General features: G+C 38.0%; 1 protein-coding gene across 3 annotated transcripts in view; it reads right to left on the reverse strand.

Annotated features, from left to right (window-relative positions):
• LOC126273194 (sentrin-specific protease 1-like) overlaps positions 1–23,918 on the reverse strand; it is a 185,779-nt gene that overhangs the window by 35,483 nt on the left and 126,378 nt on the right. For all 3 annotated transcript variants that reach the window (XM_049976719.1, XM_049976720.1, XM_049976721.1), the window contains one exon: positions 7,117–7,254. In XM_049976719.1, coding sequence (XP_049832676.1) covers positions 7,117–7,254 — 138 coding nt within the window. The remainder of the gene's footprint in view (positions 1–7,116; positions 7,255–23,918) is intronic.

The raw sequence follows: 23,918 nt of genomic DNA on the forward strand, positions 1-23,918 counted from the left end.
ATACTCCTTGGCATAGGGGTGATAAGCCAAGCCCAACAATGGGGACTATATACTGAAGAGTGAAAATTTGTTAGAAGTGCTAGAAAAAAGAAAATTGAGTGTCCTAAAACATAAACCAAATCCAAGCATAATCAGCACCATGCAGACCATCCAATGGAAAGGCAGGGGGAGGGAGGGAGGGAGGGGGCAATGAGAAGAACAGTAGAAGGACAGACTTGTAGCATGGAAAGAAAAGAAGAGCTGCAAGGGCCAGGCTTCATGGCTAAGCACATACTCACGAAAGAGACTGTGTTGGTTATAGATTTTTTGACTGTGGCACGAATTTTTGGTAATGATTGGCTGCAAGAAAGAAGCTGTACGATTTATTTTGCAAGATGATGTGTAAGTATTTGTGGTGAGACAAATTTACAAATTTAATTCAGAAAAAAATAAGAAGGGTCTGTAAGGTTACGAATTAGGTTTATCAAGAAGAAGATAGATGACTGAATCAAAGCACCAATACATATGAAGGACAATGTGTCCATAGGAGGAGAGAAAGAAATTCATGAAGTCAAAAATTCAGGAAAAATCGATATGTTGAGTAATTTGCCCACATTGTTTCAGGAAGAAATTATTTTATACATGCCAAAGTATTTTCAAGTAAATCTGGACTGATGAAGGGACTCCAAGGCAAATTATGGTGCAACTGCAAGAACTGTTCAAAATGATATTGCACTGGATGCTGCAAGCTAGAAGAGAAGCTGTAGAGAAGGAGATAAAACAAATGACAGAAAATGATATAATTGAGAGGTCATATATTGAATACTGAAATCTGATAATCTAGTAATTAAAAAGGATGGGCCAGTCAGATTTGTTTTGGATGCTTGAGTTATCAATCATGTCACTCTGCCTCAGCAGGATCAGTTCAAAAATACAGAAGAAATTTTGCAGAGGTTTGTTGCTGCTTGTTACCTTAGAAGTTTATATATGGCAAGTAGTCATTAACAGCACCAGCTGGAGGAAGGTAGTCAAATATTCACTACATTCTTGCACCTTGACCATTGTTACCACTTCAATTCTGTTCAATTTAAATGTTTCATCAGCAGCATTTGTTCGAGCTATGAACGAGATTCTTGAGGATGAACTTTTACACTACATACTTGTGTATGTTGTGTTTTAACAGTGTCTGCATCATGGTAAGAGCATTAGACGCAAAAGATAACATACTTGGAGTGGTTGGAGTCACATTCTATCTGTAAAAATCTGAATTTGCAAGGAAGGCGATACCTTTCTTGAGACATATCATCTCTCAAGCAGGAATTAAGCCAGATTCAAAGAAACTGGAAGCAGTTCAAAATTTTCAGGTACCAACTTGCAAAAAATAACTTCAACCATTTTTCTGTTTGTGTGGATACTATTGGCATTTGACTTGATACCCATAGAAAATGGTCAGGGGCAATGACCACATTATCAAGTTCTATTTTGTCAGTATGGGTAAATAAATACGCTATGAGCAAGTGAGATATATCACACAATTGTTTGGGGCTTCCACTGGTTCCATCTGGATGGCGCACTTTCACATGGAGCAATCATAAGGCATTTCCTTCCTCCAATGTAAATTAACACGCAGTTGTCTTTTTAGGTGGGTCTTCTCCTTTCAAGAATTCCATTTTGAGATACAATTCATGCCGGGTGAAATGAATGTGGTACCTCACACTTTGTCATGTCTTCAGCAACACTTAAAAATGATGTTTGCCTCAAGACCTCGCATGTAAAGAAGGTCAAGATTAATTTTATGAAGATAGAGGATGGAGAGGCAAAAATTGCAGATTTCTACACAATATCAAAGCAGAGATGAAGTAGATGAGATGCTAAAAATGATTAAAACAATGCGCCAGCATGAGGCTGAGAGTAAAATTCAGAAATATTAATTAATTTATAAAGATGTTTTATACCATAGAACAGTCTTACACTCAGGATCCTGGAGGCTTTGCACACCACAACATAATATCCAAAGAAATGTTTACAACTTCAGAAACAAGTGATCTTTGATCTTTAATAAAATGTCTCAGCAAGTATGAAAGATTATACTTGTGGGAATTTCTTGCTAATCTTGGTAGTGGTGGAATTATTTTCAAAATTTGTTCAATTTTTTCTGCTGAGAAAAAGTAACAACAAAGTATAATTACAAAACCGAGAGATGACTATTTTCTAAATACCAGTGGATCACAAATTATCCTGTTGGATAATTGCCCACAATTTGTTCTGCATTATGGAACTCATTCACGGAAGAGGAAAATATGCAACAGAAAAAAATATATAACATTGCCACGTCTATGTACCAACCAGCACCCAATCCAGCTAAGCTTATAAAGGAAGAAGATAACTCCAAACGTAATGTGGAAAGAAACATGTGAAATGGATTAATAAGTTGTCCAATCTTGAACCTGTGATGAATAGTTTCTCTCTTGATACTACTGGTCTGCAAACCTCTACAGTTTTACAGAGCAAAAAAGATGACAATATTTTCAATGAGATTATTAATTTTCCATCACAAACTGAATTAACCACCAAAGAGAGATAGCAAATAGTCTTGAAGCAGATGATGAAGATGGCAGTAGTGAGGAAATTAAGACACAATTGTTCAGTGAGACCCATTGTGTACAAATGCATAGGTTATGGACTGATGCAACCACATTTCATTTCAACCTTCAGTGGCAATGGACAAAATTATAAAATTTCTGCATTATTTGCTGGGTCCATTTAGAATTCAGAAGGTAGTGTACCCAAATTCTCTTGAGTTAGCAAAACTTAATGACAAAAAATATTTTGGACTTCATCATGAGGAGAACATAAAATAGTAATAGCATCATCATCACCACCACCACCATCATCATCTGGAAGAGAATGAAAATTAATAGTGCTGTAATATTGTTCTTGCATTACGATGTGATAGACTGGCCGAGTATATTTCCCAGCAATTTAGTATAGGGAACTGGTTAAGCATGCTGTCTGTGATTCGTTTAACAAATTGTAACTAATAGTGAAGTAATGTACAATCATATTTTGGGTGTGTGTGAAAATTGTTTCTTAGGAATGGCAATATGTGGTAGGCTGCATGATGCTGTCCTTAAAAGCTAAGTCACGATAATGTTTGAAGCTAACTTGCATATGACTGATTATTTTTTGACACAGTGGTGAAAGTCTTGTTTCAGCGTGATATTGCTGTCTGCTCTCTCATTGTTTCCACTAGGTCCTCGCATATGACACTGTCATCATGACATCAAAAATGCAGAAAAGTAATTCATGGAAGCAATACTATGTTGCAAAATGTAAGACCAACAGCTGGTTAGCTTTCCACCAACCAGCACACTAGTCCCTGACCCCCAATCCGGTATCGCACTATAGCACACTGTACAAATCATCTCCCCATGGCAGGCACGAAGAGAGCTGAGTGTTTATCAACTGAGCCATGAGGAACATATAAACAATGCAAGTGTTCAATTTTGTTTGACAAATTTACAGTGTCAGTCAGTTGCTTTACAAAGCAGAGTACCCATGACCTCAATGAACAAGTACAATACAATAATGCAATGTAAAATGTGTACACCTGAATATTTCAAATTTTAATGTATTTATGTAATCACATCAAAGAAGGTTGTATACATAGAAGAATTCTGGAGATATTAGTATCAGATAGATTATATAATTGTAAGACAGATTTAGGAACCACGTTTTAAATTGTAAGACATTTCCTGGGGCAGATGTGGACTCTGACCACAATCTATTGGTTATGAACTGTAGATTAAAACTGAAGAAACTGCAAAAAGGTGGGAATTTAAGGAGATGGGACCTCGATAAACTGACTAAACTAGAGGTTGTACACAGTTTCAGGGAGAGCATAAGGGAACAACTGACAGGAATGGGGGAAAGAAATACAATAGAAGAAGAATGGGTAGCTTTGAGGGATGAACTAGTGAAGGCAGCAGAGGATCAAGTAGGTAAAAAGACGAGGGCTAGTAGAAATCCTTGGGTGACAGAAGAAATATTGAATTTAATTGATGAAAGGAGAAAATATAAAAATGCTGTAAATGAAGCAGGCAAAAAGGAATACAGACGTCTCAAAAATGAGATCGACAGGAAGTGCAAACTGGCTAAGCAGGGATGGCTAGAGGACAAATGTAAGGATGTAGAGGCTTGTCTCACTAGGGGTAAGATAGATACTGCATACAGGAAAATTAAAGAGACCTTTGGAGAAAAGAGAACCACTTGTATCAACATCAAGAGCTCAGATGGAAACCCAGTTCTAAGCAAAGAAGAGAAAGCAAAGGTGGAAGGAATATATAGAGGGTCTATACAAGGGCGATGTACATGAGGACAATATAAGGAATTGGATGAGGATGTAGATGAAGATGAAATGGGAGATAGAATACTGTGTGAAGAGTTTGACAGAGCACTGAAAGACCTGAAGCACTGAAAGGCCCCCGGAGTAGACAACATGCCATTGGAACTACCGACGGCCTCGGGAGAGCCAGTCCTTACAAAACTCTACCATCTGGTGAGCAAGATGTATGAGACAGGCGAAATACCCTCAGACTTCAAGAAGAATATAATAATTCCAATCCTAAAGAAAGCAGGTGTTGACAGATGTGAAAATTACCGAACTATCAGTTTAATAAGTCACAGCTGCAAAATACTAACACGAATTCTTTACAGAAAAACTAGTAGAAGCCGACCTCGGGGAAGATCAGTTTGGCTTCCGTAGAAATGTTGGAACACGTGAGGCAATACTCACCCTACGACTTATCTTAGAAGAAAGATTAAGAAAAGGCAAACCTTCGTTTCTAGCATTTGTAGACTTAGAGAAAGCTTTTGACAATGTTGACTGGAATACTCTCTTTCAAATTCTGAAGGTGGCAGGGGTAAAATACAGGGAGCGAAAGGCTATTTACAATTTGTACAGAAACCAGATGGCAGTAATAAGAGTCGAGGGGCATGAAAGGGAAGCAGTGGTTGGGAAAGGAGTGAGACAGGGTTGTAGTCTCTCCCCGATGTTATTCAATCTGTATATTGAGCAAGCAGTAAAGGAAACAAAAGAAAAATTTGGAGTAGGTATTAAAATCCATGGTGAAGAAATAAAAACTCTGAGGTTCGCCGATGACATCATAATTCTGTCAGAGACAGCAAAGGACTTGGAAGAGCAGTTGAACGGAATGGATAGTGTCTTGAAAGGAGGATATAAAATGAACATCAACAAAAGCAAAACGAGGATAATGGAATGTAGTCAAATTAAGTCGGGTGATGCTGAAGGAATTAGATTAGGAAATGAGACACTTGAAGTAGTAAAGGAGTTTTGCTATTTGGGGAGCAAAATAACTGATGGTGGTCGAAGTAGGGAGGATATAAAATGTACACTGGCAATGGCAAGGAAAGTGTTTCTGAAAAAGAGAAATTTGTTAACATCGAGTACAGATTTAAGTGTCAGGAAGTCATTTCTGAAAGTATTTGTATGAAGTGTAGCCATGTATGGAAGCGAAACATGGACGATAAACAGTTTGGACAAGAAGAGAATAGAAGCTTTCGAAATGTGGTGCTACAGAAGAATGCTTCAGATTAGATGGGTAGATCACATAACTAATGAGGAAGTATTGAATAGGATTGGGGGGAAGAGAAGTTTGTGGCACAACTTGACCAGAAGAAGGGATCGGTTGGTAGGACATGTTCTGAGGCATGAAGGGATCACCAATTTAGTATTGGAGGGCAGCGTGGAGGGTAAAAATCGTAGAGGGAGACCACGAGATGAATACAGTACGCAGATTCAGAAGAACGTAGGTTGCAGTAGGTACTGGGAGATGAAGAAGCTTGCACAGGGCAGAGTAGCATGGAGAGCTGCATCAAACCAGTCTCAGGACTGAAAACCACAACAACAACATATCCTCCCATGTCAGTGTCCTGGGTAGTGTGCAACAGTTGTTGCTTGATGTAAGCATTTAGCATAGCACTCGTCGATAGTGTTGAGTTGAGTTGAGTTGGGTTGATATGAAGTACATACCGGTCTTGGTCAGATGTACTTGCTAGTTTGCTTTGATATGATTATTTGTGCCACGTTTAGTTTGCTTTGAGATTTCAGTGTCTCAATGAATGTCGGATAATGGCATGTCGAATATTGTTAAACTGAGTGTTTTTAAAGTGTGCCGAATGGGGCAATGTTTTCAGCAATAAGTCACTTAGTTCATAATCTGTTAACAATGACTGTTCTTAATCCAGCCCATAATTATCCACTTCCTGAAAGCATTACCAATTAAAATAAATGTATCATTAACTTCTTGGGGTACAGAGAGGCAGCATTTTCGTAATGTAGCACACCAGATAGTCATATTATAACTTCATCAAGCACGCCATCCTGGGACAGGACAGTGCTAGGGTGTGTGACTCTGAATACTGCCTTTTTGTCTCCAGTTTGTATTCATCCACCTTGGCGTTCATTGGTGACTTCCTCTAGGCCCTTCTTGAATAAGTTGTGCCATTGAAGAACTAGTGATATTTACAAGCAACTATTCACAACAGCCTGCTGAATGAACTCAGACATTTCAACAGCAGACTTCCCAAGTTCAACGTAAATTTGATGACATGGAACGATCAATCATGCCACATTATGTTACCTCTCCACGTTACATAATCTCAAAATGGGGTTCATGGGAATGCACATCCTAATTATCAGGCAGCTTGAAGGTGACCGAGACTGGGTACAATTTGAAGCTAACACCCACCTCCACCTAATTCAACAGGTTACAACGTCTTGCAGTTCATTGTTGCAGCAGGAAAAAATTCATTACATTGCTTATGGAACCCACCTTGTATTTAAAGGTCCAGCCATTCAGAACTCCAACATAACAACAAATCTGAATATGAGCATCTACATATATTTAAAGCTAAAATAGCAGTGTTTTTCTGAAAAAGAGAGTCAATCGCTTGCTCAAAAGCTCTCCTTCACGCCAACAAATTCTGTTGGAGAGAGAATGGTTTGTAGTCTTGTGCACAATTTTAATCTTTTCTTACATGTTTAATGAATTGTCAAGATTCTTGCAGTTCGGAAAAATAAAAAATAAAAAAATAAATAAATATGAAGTGACTTACCTGCAAACAAACATCATTGTTGCCACCCATACTATCATAATAACATATCATCTTTTTCTTGAAGTTTATTGCAGCCATGCACCAATGGACACCAAGATGAACAGGAATTATAATTATGTCATTGGCAAATACATCCACCTGGAAATACGTGTGCTTGTAAATGGCTTTGTTTACAAAGAGAACACTGCAATTCATTTCAAACAAAGAAAAAAATTAAAGCAAGCACCTAAAGTATTATTATGAAATGAGACTCTTATCCTATTAGTATATGGTTTAATTGAGCTCTTAATATTAAAACTTTAAGCATTATAAAATGTTTAGCAATTTTAAATATAAAACAACTTCTAAATACGTTCTAAATTTTCTGGAGTACCTTTCAAGGAACTACCCTTGTCATGTTAAAGATGGGGGAGGGACAGGGACTGAAAAAGGACCTGTGTATTTAAATCTCTTTCCTTGCAAACATCCATGACTTATCTCCTAAGTTCTGCATATCTACTGGTGCAAAAATTGTAACCTATATACACACAGATTGCAAATACCCTTACTGTGGTTCAAATGATTAATGCCTACACATGAGAATCAAAGACAAATGTTGCTTCTTTCTCATTACGAATATTTCTGCAATATGTGGATTTGGATGCTGCATATTTAAATGGAGTCATTTACTGTATTCCTCAGCATTCGTCAGGTTTTTTCTTTGGTGCTTTGCAAATCCTTTAATTTAGCACCAGAAGTCATTTTTCTGGCAGTGAGAAAAAGCAATGTTGTAAAAATAATCTCTCTTCGTAGCTTACTGAAGTATCAGTTTTTAGAGAAATAAATGTCTACACCATAACTTCACATTGCCTTCACCATCATCTTCACACACCATCATTTAACACAATGAATTTCCTTAGTTTAAAACTTAAAAGGAGCTTCATACTTACCTTCATAATGTTATTAAATAACAGTTTCAATCAGCTACACACACACACACACACACACACACACACACACACACACACACACACACACACACACACACACACACACACACATTTTCTACTCATATGGAGTGTAGGTAGCTCAGATTTCCATTGACAGTGCTATGACACTTTACTGAGGGGGAAATAGTGAAGGGATCTTTGAACTTGGATAATTATTACACAACATGGAACTCTCTCCATTATTAATGAAATTACCTCTTTCAAATTAATACATTTAATAGTGTAAGTAATGTAGAAGTAAATAAACATCAGGTCTAATATTTGCACGAGATACTTTAATTCCCTAATAGTTGAGGACACTGACAATACTTCTCAGAATATACATATCATACTAGTGCAACTGACACAATCCAGCCTTGATATCTTTAACTCAAACTCATAACAGCAATATATTTAGTCCATGTGAGAAATGCAAAATACGAGATGTTTGACCTATGTAGTTGCTTAACTTTCTTTCACACATACAGAAGTTTTGGTATTTAGCACTATGAAGCTTTAAAGATTTCTGCCATTTCACCTGCCAAGAAAAGAAAGTCAATAATTAAGCTGCAAAAATAAATGTGGAGCACAGTACTCATAGTAACTCACACATTTATTGCTGTTTTATAAAGATAATTTGTAGTAAAATAGGTGATACATAAATTTTTCAACAATCTCAGAGAAATGACGAACACCACAAGAGGATCACTTTCTGCACAAATAATAATAATAATAATAATTTATGCCTTTCATTTATTTGGTTAAAAATTTCTAAGAAATGTAACATTAGCAGATCATTTAAGCCACAATTTTTGTTTCTCAAGACATCTCCTTGGGGATATGTATCCCTGATGGAGGTGGGACTTTACAAGAGAGATGCCAGAGTTTGGCAGTGGCAATTTACTCAGATAGACAGCTGGTTGGAAGTCATACTTACACAAAAGGCTAATATATGAAATGGTAGGCTTGCCTCTGATAGGATAAAATATGGCTGCAACCAGGGTAGGGATAGCACAGTCGGTGATCAAAAAGTAACAGCAATTTTTGTTTTTCTTAAATTATCTTGATTTATTCATCAACATCAACTTTGCCCCCTTCAAAGTAATTCTCCTCAGATATAATACACTTGTGCCAGTGCTTTTTCCGATTTGGAAGCACTTCTGGATCTCACTTTTTGTTACAGTGTTCAGTTCATTCGGCAATTCTGTTTTCATCTCAGCAATGGTGGCAAAGCGACGTCATTTCATGGTTCTATTCAGCCTTGGCAATAGAAAGAAGTCACAGGGAGGCATGTCCAGAAAATACAGTGGCTGTGGCTACATAATGATTTTCTTTTTAGTCAAAAAATCACGAACAAGTAATGAGGTGCGAGTGGGAGAAGTATCGTGATGCAATTTCCACAAGTGGTTCTCCCACAATTCTGGTTGCTTTCTTTGAATTGCTTCTCACAAACTGCACATATCTTCCAAGTAGTATTCCTTACTGACCGTACAACGAAAAGGCAGGAATTCATGGTACAATTGTAACTGAAGAAAACAGTGAGAAGAACTTTCACATGTGATTGAATTTGTGAATTTATTTAGGTCTTGAATCTTCAGGTAGTTTCCATTGGGACGACTGGGCCTTGGTTTCGACCTCATACATGCATACCCATGTTTTGTCACTTTTTACAACCTTCTTTAGAAGCTCTGGATCGTTATTGACTTTGTTCAGCAATTCCTGGATGGTGTCTATGAGATATTGTTTTTGGTCAAATTTCAAATATTTCAGAACAAATTTTGCTACAACATGTTACATAATTTAAAAAAAAAATTGATAGGTTGGAATGAGCCAAAGGATATGCTGACATCACCACCAACCTCTCTGATGGTGATTGTCCTGAACCATTTTCTTTCCTTCTTCCACTTAGTCATCAGTAACTGATGTGCTAGGGTGTCCAGGGTGGTTACCACCAGTACAGCATTATCAACAAAAACAGTAATAGGTCTAATAATGACTAAGAAAATAGAAATGCAGATAAGCTGCTACAAACAGCATAGTGAATGCTTTATTGTAGCTAAGGTAGACTTGAAGCCAACATCCCACAGTGGTACACATTTGTGTGTTAAATAGTTATGCAGGCAATTAAGAGTTAGAAAGAATATGTGGTAAGATGAAGAATACTCCACACATAGTTAAAGGGATAAAAATTTAATTGTGATGCAAGGTGAACTCGGTAGTAGGAAAAGGAAGACAAGGAAACATATTAGGAAAACATGGACGGCAGGTAACAGATGAAAGAGGACTCGTAAAATTTTGCATAGGGGATACTCTGATCATCTCTCCCACTTGGTTCAAGAATCAAGAAAGAAGCTTGTATACATACCACTGAAATGTTCCACATTGATTACATAATGGTGATTTTGGAATCACACTTTAAACTGTAAGCCATTTCCTGGGGCAGATGTAGACTCTGAACCTAATTTACAGGTTATGAAACAGTAGAAAATTAAGGAGACAGGATTTGGATAAGTTGAAACCAGGTTGCTGTGAGTTTCAGTGGGAGCATTAGGCAACACTGGAATGAAACAAGAGGGAGAGGGAGGTAAAAGAAGATGGATCAGTAGCTTGTGTATAGTTTATACAAAGTGTAGGTTATTGGAATGCATTTCTGGAGACAAATTATTGTTCATGAAGGTTTTGTTAGTATTATTGTGTCCTTTTTCTGATTAGTTATATTGGAAACTTGGAAATGTTTCTTTGTAATTTAGTGCTGCTATGACTTGTTTTTAAAACTTTTGTGACAACAGCCAGGATACTGTTTCCTAGTATGAACTGGTATCGCCTGGAGTACAGAAGATGGCGGATTCTTGCAACCTCGATGTAAGTGGAATGTTCAGTGTGATTATGATGTTCATTTAAGTTTATATTTTGTTACATTTAGTGGGAATCATTGCTGACTGAAGAAAGATTTATTTGATATTTGGGAAAAGTTGTATTTAGTTTCTGAATATTGTTTGTTTTGATACTGTAGTACACTGGGGGTTTGTATTTTTTTGTTTCATGCCGTATCTGAGATATAATTGTGCATATTTGCGAATGCCACACTATAATCTGTATAGCATTGAAGAGATTTTAGTAACTGAATGAGTTTTGTGCAGTTCCAGCCCAGAATAATCCAAACTGTCACAGGGACATGTGAAACATAGTTGTTCATAGGAGGGAGTGGAAGAGGGAGGAGTGGAACATTCTTTGCAGGAGGCAAGTCTACATTGGGTGTATTCGGCAAACTATTTGGTGGTAATTATTATCGCAAATCTGTACAAGCAAATTTATTCTTAGGGTGCAGAACATTTGGAGAAGGTAGTGGTACATTGATAAAGGAAAACCTTGTGACATTTCAAGGTCAATTTTTTGGCTTCCAGCAACACTAACATGGGCTAATTCTGAAATTGGTACATACACTATTATACCTGCCAGATAAATCTTTGGACATACTACCTGCTCAGAACCTGACCTTCCTAAAAAATACTTTGAATCCCAACCTACACAGTTCACTGGACAAGTTTATAGCAGTGCAAATTGGGTGTATAAGTGCAGAGCAAATGTTTCATCATGTATAGCATATCACAGTACATACCAGCACAAAATCATTGTGATAGACACCTCAACTTCAAGTACTATCTTGCTTCTGGTTTTTATTCGAGCAGCCTACAGCTTTCTATGGCAGAAAAGCTTCCACCTTCCTGAACTCCTTTATCAACCAAATGAGCCACTACTAGAGAGAATACAGTCATTAAGCATAGCAGCCATTCGACACTGTGAACTGGACTGGTTGGATGAGAAGCGAACATAAATCCAAAAAATTATGTAATGTTTCAGTGATTTAAAGATTTACCAGTTGGGATACAGCGGACCAAATCTTCTGAAGGGAGGAGGCCTGTTGCACCAGCACTTTTCCCTAGAAGACCTCAAAACCTGTAACAAGGCAGGCCACATACTGCCTTCAAAATTCTGCTGGCAGGACTATGTTATTGCTGAGGTGACAAGCTACCTGCCTGTCACAATGAAGCACTGGGTTACCTCGTGCCAGTACCTAGGCCTCTACGTGAAAGATGCCTTGTCAGAAAAGGACCAGGACTAGCCAGTATAAATAACAGCTGCTGTTGCCATACATTATCTGTCATCAACAGCTGCCTACAACAAGAACATTCCCCCACACAATGTGGTTGACCAGCCTCATCTACAAATGTCTGCTGCCACTGCTAGTTAGTGGTCTAAAATAGATCAAGCCTAGAACTGATTCTGCCGCATTTCAAACCAGTGCCACACACGATGGGGCTTCCTGCAGGCTGACATCAACTTGCCACTTGGCTTCTTCGAAAACACTTTGGTTCACAGCCCACGCCTTGGTGTCTTTCACACTTTACCTACTGCAGACCACCAACATCTTCATCGAGCGTTCGTGTTCAGGGCACCACACATCTTGCGTCTATCCTGCTGACTGGCACTATGGTTCATGTTCACCAGGGCCTCTCACTGCCAGACGGCATATCTCATGCAGCACCAGCTGTGTTGTAGCAACAAACTACAACACATGGCAACTGCACTGCTGTGCCCTGCTGAGTGTAGCTGCTATTGCCACCACATGCTGCCTCATGGTTTCTGGGGTAGTCACTTCTGCATGGGATCGACACCATCCACAGCAGTTTCATGAATTCTGCTGAATAAAATATGTTGTTGTTACCACTGTTCTTATTTATGAGAGCTGAGGAAATGCTTCTTCGTATCTACTGCCCAGCCAATTGTTCTGAAAGAACATCCCCAAGGTTTACAGAAAAAGAAGGTAGGCCATTCCCAGCTCCCGCTGAACAAAAAAATTCCTAGATGCCTTGGCATCACTTTGAGGACTCTCGTGGCTGTGCATTCCGCAGTAAACAGAAGTTGTGGTGTGCATTTTGGGTCAACAATGAGCATGGGTCACTGTAATAACACTGTAGTAAAATGCATTAATATTGCTCAGATTACAACGAACATTATTTATTATGATTCTCCCAAAGATGAGCATGTGCAATGGGAATGAATAGTTCAATGAAAATGCGTGCACAAAGTGAATATGAAAACTGCATGTTTGTGTTCAGTTCATATTCAGTCCAAAGATCATGAAAGAGATTTCATAAATGAACTTTTAGGGCTACATCCATGAAAGAAGATACTACCCACTGCAATCCCCATCGTAAACATTCCAAACTGCAATGGTGAAGAAATTACGGAAAGCAGAGATGCAAGTGAAAAGATAAGAAGTCAATGCATAAATAACCATCATAATAGTTGTAACTTATAAATCACTTTAAAATAAATTAATTCATAAAACTTAAAAGCTTTTCTCATGTGGCACTGGATTACTATATGAAAGGGACTGACCCACTATATTCTGTATGAAATAAATTATGTTGCTCAGGCTTATTAGCTTTTGCTCCCATGTACTGTAGCATCATTTCTCATGGAATTAGCCAGAATGTTTTTTTTTCCATATTCTCAAGATGTTTTAACTATTTCAGTGTAAGACTATAGTACAACTTGTGACTGTAACAATACCAGCGTAAGTTACAGTGACTGCATAACTTAGCTGATAAGATTGGTGCCTGACACGATGAAGGTTGCGATTTCGGAACCTATCTACTACTTGATATTTTATGTTTAAATTTTGCTGAAGTAAGCTGTTGCGGCAAATTACGTCACTGAAACCACTTTTTGTATTATTTATTTGGTTAATAACGAGAAATTAATGTAGTTGTACAGTACTCAGTAAATAATTTCAGGAATAATAAATGCAAATTCATACCTTAGAGTAGTCGTGCACTACACTGTGAAACAAGAAGTTTGCAGAAACATGCTTTGATGATTTTGGAACAATTTTGCTCATGAGCTCAGTGAAATAGTAAGCATTCAGATATTAAGGAACTAATGGCTGAAACTGAACTTTTAATAGGAATAAATACACAGAAGCAGCACTAGAGAGATGTGTTATAGTCTTATGGAGTACAAGAAATGCTCTTTGTCGTGTTCTTTCATTAAACCAGACAAAAAGGTCATCTGACACAAAATAAAAAAGTCAAATTACACAGCAATGTGAGCAATGCTCTGCCAAAATGTTTTACACTGTCAAATACAATGTCTGCTGAACGAAAGCAAATGGGTAAAGTGGAACTCAGAGGACACTGCCAACGCATCAACTTCAAGAGTTCCATCGCATACCCTTCTCTGCACAAGCGAAAAATACCTTTGCTGTGTAGGGCAATACTTCAAAATTTAAATACAAACCAGGCACTCTCAGAGATAGCCTGTGTTTACTGAAGTTAAATAAAATACTCTTAATATCTAAGAGAGACTAGCTGTTTTGAAATTTGGTGAAATGAATGTAGATGTTCGCATATGTTGCGATTTGTCAGAGGACATATTAGTTGGTTCATATTCCAGCGTTAAAGTTAGCATGATCACTGAGTTGTGCAAACAGGAGAAACAACCAGTTTAGTGTGACTTCAACATAATTATGACTAGCATTTTGCTACAGGGTATCATTAAAGCAGTTGAGAAACTGGGAATAAATGATGTAGCTGTGACATGTGATACAGGTGGGAAAAATATAAAAGTTTGGAAAGAATTGAGCTGCTTGGGGGAACACAATGGTAAGTGCCATCGCCGTTTATTTTGCGGTAGATGGCTAATGACACCACCTGTGGAATGCACAATGCAGTAAACTTACTATTAGTTCCAAATTCAATCAACAGACATCAGGACCGAGCTTAATGATAAGCGCCACTGTCCGTCTGTTGCGGAAATATAATGGTAAGTGACAGAGAGAATGGCGGCAAGTAAAAGCATCTCCAAGATTATGGCAACAGTGAACATGACAGAAGACGAGAAATATACTTCCAATGATACTAATATCTTCGAGAGGGAGCCAGAATACATTCCTAACGATTTAGATGACTCAGAGGTGTGTTATTTTGTAAATATGCTGTCTTTAGTACGTTTCACAAACATAATGGTAAGTGCATGCACATACCATTATGTTCCTGAAGTACGTTAATTTTGAGGTTATTTTAGAATGGCTAAATTTTTTTGGCTAAGTGGTGTGTGAATACGCATTTCTCATGTATATTGTTACATTTAATAATCATAATAGTAGTGGTAGAGGTAGTTTTCGTTATTATACAGGTTAATAGCAAATCAGATCACACTGCCCAAAACAATGAACAGTGTATCGCTCCTGCAGAAACCATTCAAGAACAGACAAAGAGGTCGTCTCGGAAAAGATGCTGCTGTGGCCAAAATAAGAAATGGAACATGGTACTGTTTTGGAAATATCTAATTTCAACTGGTAGTTTTCGTGTGATTGAACACCACTTCCCCGTGAGCGAGCACACAATGTTGCCATCCGATAGAGATTTCGCGACAATTGAAAATTACGTACGCCGATAAGAACAAGATGTGTATAGTCAAGATCAGTGGTGCGAGATCATCAAGAAATCGGCTAAGAAGAATCCATTGTTTGTATATAATATGAAAAGAGAGGATTTCTATCAAATACGGTACTCTAAAGAAGCATTTGTCTTCAGAAAGAAGACAGTTGATGGTCGAGATGTCAACCTACGGAAAGTATGTAAGTGGAAGGTGACCTCCGAATATCCATCATCTTTATTCATCAGTGAGAGATTTTGTCATGACATTTGGTATGAAAGAAGCTTCAGGAAACTTGGAAGGCAAGGACCAGTTCCTATGCTTCGACTTAAATAAAATGGGCCAAAGGTTATTGAAAAGAAGAAAGTTGCTGACGTCCTGTCGCTCCTAAATTCCATACCTCCTGTCCACCGTGGATTTATCCTGTCACTAAAGCCAACAGTTTTGGATGAAAAAGACATTAGTAATGAGAGTGATGAATGATTTTGCAGTGTCAGTAAAGTGTTGCGGACTTACTGTAAAATTTAATATGTAATGTTCTATCACTGTGTGTTGTTAATGGTGTATGGTAATGTAATAATTTTTGTATATTTCATTTGTTTTAGTCAGTTCTGAGTTTCATTTATGTCTGTATAGTAGAAGATAGATGTTAGAATTACTACAGAATAAAAGGACTGTTCAAAAAAATTATTCAGATTTGCAGATCAATTGAAACTTTAGATGCGCTCGAAACTGTGATTTTTGCGCTTACCATTTTGTTCCCCCGAGCAGCTCAATTGTACATCGATACAGGTAAAACATTTCATAAATCCAGCAGACAAAACCAGAAATGTACAGGTTTTGTTTAATGTACCCCTTCTCAAAGTTACTGAGGAAAAATTTCATTATGCTACCTAAAGGGTCCAAAATAACTAAGGCAGCTATGTCAGAACTATTTAAACATCAAAAAGTGACTCAACAACAACACACCACATTACCGAAGTTCACTTAAACACTTAAACACAAGGACCTTGAAATCAATTTTATTGAACAAATTAATTATGTCTTTGACGCCTTGAACTCTAGATTTCCAAAAGATGAATGTTCATATGAATTTTGAATGAATCTCACAATTCAGGACAATACTCTAAAGAAATTCCTAGACATCTGTTAAAATCTTCATTTTATCTTTTTGAAAGCTTGAAAAGAATGAAGGTCAGCTATTTCCAGATCAAATCAAGATTGCCTGGAATTTTTTTCTGGGGTATGCCATTTGAAGTAAGGAATGCCACATGTCTCCTTATAGTGATGGGTAATGCAAGTGATGTTTCTTTCTCTGAAAACAAGCCAGTTACTGAAGAATCAAATGCAGAATCTTCTCAGTGAGACACTGATTCAGATTCTGCACCCCTAAGTGGCATTACCATTGTGCTCTGTGTTTGTTGTTGAATTGCCAGTTTGAAAGATCCCAGAAAAGAATCACCAGTTTGAAAGATCCCAGAAACTGTGAATGTTGAAGTAAATGTATTAACAGATGTAGTAACAGTGTGCGGTGACTCAGTAATCTCTGATGTTCTTACAGATGCGGTGAAATACATCACAAAGTATATTGCATTTAGGTGCCAAATAATTGGTAAATCATCAAGTTTTCCAGCAGCAAAAATTGAAGCAGTTGAAGAAAAATTTGCAACTTGTCATGGAAATGGATTATGCAAAAAATGTGAAGTCTGTGTGCTCTATTTTGAAAGAAAAGTTTTCTGGTTTATTACACAGCTATTGTTCTTTATGTAAGAATAAGAGCATTTATAAGGATTAGGCATATGGATCAAGAAGCAAACTTGGAAGCCATGAAGAAATGTGGCACAAGGAGGAAGTGGCTATGGATTGTTTTTTTGTATGGTAAACAGGAACAGAAATCTGGAACAGGCTGCATTAAAATCTGCTTCTTCATTAAATGGGCGAGTTATTTTTCACCTTAATTATTGACATTTTGTCCTAACGTATAATACATCTGTCATGCCATTTGATTTAATTTTTCCAACTGCGTACTGAACCAAATCAAAAGCAAAATGAACAAATAACATGTCACTGTGTCCATGATGTAGTGCATTTGCAGTATAAGCCCACTGCTGTGCTATGCTATGTAGCCTCACCCCAACGTCACAAGGCTCCAGCCAACAGCAAGCATTTTAGCCAGAATGACACCCCCACCCTCCTCCTCCTCCTCCTCCTCCTCCTGAATTCCCAATATCTTATGATGTCAAAATGCTCGGACCATCCTGGCACCATAACAACATTCATACCAATGAATGATACTCTCAAATGAAAACCAGAAAACAAGTTCTCATAGAGGAGAGCACAAATATTGTGCAGATTTGTTACTTTATTTGCATGTGGAGAACTGTGCTGAGGGACAACATATTTTCCCCGTGAGATGGAGTCCCTGTGCAGACACAAATGTAGAAGCTCCTAGTATCACTCGCACTTTGGACAAGTGCAAGGTGCTTGGAAAATATGCAACTTTGACAATGGTTACATTGTTTACTCCAGCAAATGAAATGTCAATCTATCATTCTTTGGATATATTTGTAAGGAGCAGTTTCATGTTGGATGTTCTGATTTAACAGAATTCGATGTTGCCCAGTGGAAGTTGTATATGTTGATGGACAATATAAGGTGTACATAAAGTCCGGGAACACTTTCTGTTATTTACTGCACATGAACTAAACATTGTACAGATGCCATACATACTGCATTCTGAAGACAAACTCTGAAAGTTTTTTTTACAAACCGTGAGTGACCCAGCAGATGTCAATACGGTAACTGGATTCTTGACATACCCGTCCCAGCACGGCATTTTCGATTGTGGCAGTAGTTTCCTGTATTCTCTCCCAGAGCTCTGCTACATCACGTGGTAGAGGCGGTACATACATCAGATCTTTAATGTGTCCCTCAGAAAAAAGTCACATGGGGGTGAGATCTAGTGATATGGGAGGCCATTTCATGGAACAGCTGTCCCCTTCTGTAACACAGCTGATCCATCAATGCAGCAGCTCCCTGCTTAGGTACCCATGAACTTCATGATGGAAATCGGGTTGAGCCCCATCCTGCTGAAAGAAGAACGGAGAGTCCGATTGCAGCCACTGCTGCTACATGCCCAAGAAGGAATATCCAGTGACAGTGCTCTCAGCGAAGAATAATGGCCCTTACAGCTTTTGACGTGACAAGGCACATAAAACATTTACCTTTGGGGAATCACGCTCAAATCCAATGTATTCATATGGATGCTTTGTACCCCAGATTCGACAATTATGCCTGTTCACTTTCCCATTAGTGCGAAAAGTGGTTTCGTCGTTAAAATCCCCATCCTCATTCAATTTTTGCAACCGTGAACAAAACTAAAAATGCTTGTCTTTGTCATCGTCACTGAGCTTCTGCACTAGCTCAAATTTGGTTTCATAGACAGCTTCTGTCACAGGACTTTCCACACAGTCACTGGAGCCATTTAGAGTTTGCAAGATGCACGATGCACCGATTTCTTCGGACTCCTTACGAATTTCGCTCCACACTCACTGCACTCACACCGGAAGTCCGCTTCTCTTTGCTGGGACAAGCTAGCCGTCATAACAAGTTTGTTGTACCAGTGGTAAATGGCCTTCCTTGTTGGTAGCTTCTTACCGTACTTGGTGCTAAACATCCGTTGAAAAGCTGTAGCACACTTGTTTTGGTCAAAATCCAATACTCAGAAAGCCCGCTCCGCATCAGAGCTCGCCATGTTTGCAACTAGCACCGACTATCGCCACATTACCAAACTACGCTGTGGCAGTATACATGAAGAGAAAAAAAACTTTCAGGGTTTCTCTTCAAAATGACATCTATCTGTATATCTGTACAATGTTTGGTTCTTGTGCAATAAATAACTGAAAGTGTTCCCGGATTTTATGTACACCATGTATGTGGATTCTGTATACGAAAGGTGTTCAGATCCAATAACAATACAAATTCCTGAATGGAATAACTCTCTCTCTCTCTCTCTCTCTCTCTCTCTCTCTCTCTCTCTCTCTCTGTTGTGTATGTGTGCACACGCAAACAAAAACCACACAGACATGCAAATGCACATGCCTATGGCCACAGGCATATGTGTCTGTGTGGTTGTCTGTGTGAATAGTTTGTACTACCATTAGAGAGCAAAAACTCTTAACCTATTACAGGGTGTATACGTGGACAAGGAAAAAAATTCCCGGATTTCCCGGTTAAAAATACACTTTCTCCCAGGTGACAGTATATTTTCCCTTATCAATCCTTTGAATGGTTATGGTTGTATACCCGGGCGTACAATATCCCGGCACTTTAGAAAATGAAACTCAGGGAAAACGGCAAGTTTTGGAAACATCTTTGATGTGCAGCAACATGTACGCTGCATATTTTCGTATCACGAAAGTATACACTGGAATTCCACCAAACAGCATGTTACTTTCCGAATAATTGAAATCGAGATTTCAATGCGCTTTTGTAGGCCGTTCGTAGCTCATGTCATGTGATCTCGCCAGCTGATGACAGCGGATACTCAGAGCATAAGATACGTGATGTAGTCAGCCAACAGCAAACATCACTGTTAAGTACCATGAACACACAAACAGGGAAAGTTAATAGTTTAAATTAATATACATAGTGTTGCTACAAGAAAAGCAAAGTTTTCACATATAAAATTGTTCTGAAGCTGCAAGAGAAGCTAAGCTTTCGCATATACTGTTGATTTTTTTTGTGCGTGTTACACTTTAAGATATATCACACAAATGTGTCAGTAAATTTTTTAACAATGACATAAATATCAATCTTCAGGGTTCAAAATTCTTCTAAATGGCACATCATCAAAGAGTTGATTTTTAAATCGGAGTCAAACGCTCTGTGATTTAATAAATTCATGGTACAGTCTTGCAAATAGTTCAACTTACGTAAAAGGATATTGACTTTGAAAGTAACGCTTTTCAAACCAATATTCGCAATATTTACCCGCGACCTGTTAGAAATAGGTTCATTTCAGCAGTTGCCAGAAAGCGCAGATAACAGGCGACACCGTGCTTGGGTAGCTATCATGACGTAGGAAACCCGTATGTACACACATTCTGTCATAAAAGAAACAAGACACCAGAGGATACTGCAGGAGCATCGGAATTTCGTGAACACTATTAAAATGTGCACATTTAAAGTACACACTTAAAGTGCACAGTCATATGTCCGAATTCCCAATGATGTAGACCTCGACTTGATATTAAGATTTTCAGTGTGGTTTCCGGGATGTAAATTTTATTGGAGCACCAGTACTGTATTATATCATGTTTGGTTCTTTATTATGACGTAATTCAATATGTGCTAGAAAATGAAAAGGTGCACTTGAAATGCAGTGTACCATTGAAACTAGCCAGTACTTTGGAATTAAACATTTCGTTTCAAATACATGGATTACCTCTGCGGAAAAGATTAGCAAAAGTCAAATTTCTTTAGCAAACAGACAAAAATAACTTCATTATTCCGCAAGGCGATTAATGCTTGACTGTCAGAAAGATGGAAATAAAATAAAATCTGAAACTAATGACATATTTTAGCCTTCCGTAATTATGTGAATGTGTTTTAATTCACCCGAGAGAACAAGAACTCTTCCGAAAATCTGAACTCTTTACTACATACTAGTTAATAACTTGCTGTTTTGTATGACATAAAATTAAATATAGGATATATAAAACCAACAGTGACAAGAGATAAGCAAGAAATTACACATTTCTTCAAACCTTAGCTCCTAGCATTTTTTTGCTCTCTAATCTTGCTACAGCTTTACATGGCGTGCTTTCCTTTCTGCGAAAGAATCTATTACCTCAGCAAAGTTTGTCAAACGTTTTGCTACAGGAAAAATCGAAATGTCGTTATCTAATACTGAAAAATCTGTTAATACAAATAATACCCAAGACTGGTGTGCTTTTTCGATCTGATTACGTCTATTGTGTCACTGTCTGCTAGATACAACAAATAGGCCTTTCTAATATGGCAGCAATTTTGTGACACACCAAATAAACGAGATTGTTTTGGCACAAATGGCCATTTTTATAACAAGACAGAATGTAATCCACGAAGTACCAGTATCAAATGCCTATTAGACCTACTATAAGCAAAAAGCTGTATGTTAGGAAATAGTTTCACATTTCATTCATGCGCACCAGCTTCTGAAGCACGAGATCGAAAAGAAGTATTACAAAATTTTTATGTAAATTTGGAATAGTCTTATTCTTCCATAATTTGTGTGATGTCCCCGTTTCTTCTCCTTCCTCGTTGCATCAATCTTGTCATCACCAATTCTGTAGCTATTGCTGCCATTGTCAAAATTTGTCCGCCGATTAACTTCACTAACCCTGTCAGAATCACAGGTTTAGTTATCCCGCGATTATTTTCCGGTTAGGCGTTATTACGTGTTCAAACAACACGTTTTCCGCGTTACATCCAGAATTGAACTTACGCGTCTGCTAGCCATGGACTGTACAACTGGTCCTTACTAGAGCAGCGATCTGTCCAAAAATTTTCTGTCAACATTTCATTTTCTTCACACCTGTTATTCCTGTTAGTCGTTTATTTCCATTCTGGTAGTCAGAATCTATGGATTTCGCTTGTAATTATAACAATGCTGATCATTCACAAACCCAGTCAACCACATAATTAGACAGTGATTGGCATTTATCCATTGGCTTTACTCCCTCAGCTCGTATTGCCCCGCCCCCTTTTGTCTGCGGAAAGTTCATTTCTAGATGCAAGGAGGATTCTCCTGAGAGACACATCACGTATATTATGCATGCATTCAAAAGTCAACTTATGATTCATTCAGAAATCAACTTAAAATGTGGTGAAAAATGTTCAAAAACCAACAGGGAAACGTTTCAAAATCATATGAATAATCGATAGACACGCTTTGTGAAACAAGGTTTTTTCCTCAAGAATACGAATTTGGCGCCCCCTTTTTTCCAGTAGCATCTACCTGCCTGCTGCGACTGCTTGCACAGCCAACAGCCACATTCCTGAAGCCAGAAGTGGGAGAATCTACTACTGAAACGTAACTCAACTGAGCATGTGCTTGAGCCCGCACATAACTGCTAAAACAAATTGAATGTAAATAGTTGTGACTTCACGCTCATTGGAGGCAATTTGTTGTTATGAAGCACTGCATAGTCTTCCTAAAGCCTTTGACACATTTTCAATTGGCAGACGCTTTCATGAGTGCTGTGTCATTGTTGTATATGACACATTTTCTTTGCAATTTAAGTTGTTTTCGTTTTTTCTTCTCTCGTTTATGTTTTATTGTTGAAGTATTATTCTACAGTAGCGGGATACAGTAATATCCTTTGTTAGAGTATGGCTTCTTACAAGCCAAAACAACAAAAATTTAACTGAAAACTCTAACAATAAAAAATTCCCAGAATTCTAAAAATATCCCGGGTTTTTCCTGGTTTTCTCCTGGATGAAACAATTCCTGGGTTTTTCCCGGATCTCCCAGTTGTCCCGGGTCGTATACACCCTGTATTACAAATGGCTTTCTGCTACTTGTTTCTATGCATTACACATCAGCCAGCTAAAGATGTTCATATATTATTCAAGAATAATACATGCAGCGATATTACATTTTCTTAGAGCAATAATCGAGCAAGGGGACGACAAAGTCTTTTATTTTCACATCCAAGGCCACAGTTGAGTAACTAAAGGGTAAAGGAGAACTATATTAAATCTTCATTGAATAAATCATAAATCACATCCAACCAAAACAAGAGACTACTGGGAAGGTAGCAGGGATACAAAAAACAAGAGACTACTGGGAAGGTAGCAGGGATACAATACAGAGGGCAAAAGGCTATTTACAACTTATGCAGAAACTAGATGATAGTTATACGAGTTGACGGCATGAAAGGGAAACAGTAGTCGATGAGAATGAGAGAGAGAGAGAGAGAGAGAGAGAGAGAGAGAGAGAGAGAAGTATGTAGCCTATCCCCGTTGTTATTAAATCTGTACATTGAGCAGGCAGTACAGGAAACCGAAGAAAGTAGGAAATAAAATTCATGGAGAAGAAATAAAAACTTCGAGGTTTGTCGATGAAAAAATGAAAGCAGCTGAATGGAATGGACAGTTTCTTGACAGTATGATATAAGATGAATAAGCAGAGCAAGGATAATGGGATGTTCCAGAATTAAATGAGGGGATGCTGATGGAATCAGATTAGCAAATGGCACACGAAGTAGTAGATGAGTTTATGTAGAGTGGAAATAGCAAGAAAAGTATTTCTGAAAAGGATGAATTTGTTAACATCAAATAGAAATTTACATGTTAGATCATAGCTTCTGAAGGTATTTCTATAAACCACAGTCTTGTATACGAGTG

This window comes from Schistocerca gregaria, chromosome 5 (assembly GCF_023897955.1).
Source record: "Schistocerca gregaria isolate iqSchGreg1 chromosome 5, iqSchGreg1.2, whole genome shotgun sequence".
Lineage (NCBI taxonomy): Eukaryota > Metazoa > Arthropoda > Insecta > Orthoptera > Acrididae > Schistocerca > Schistocerca gregaria.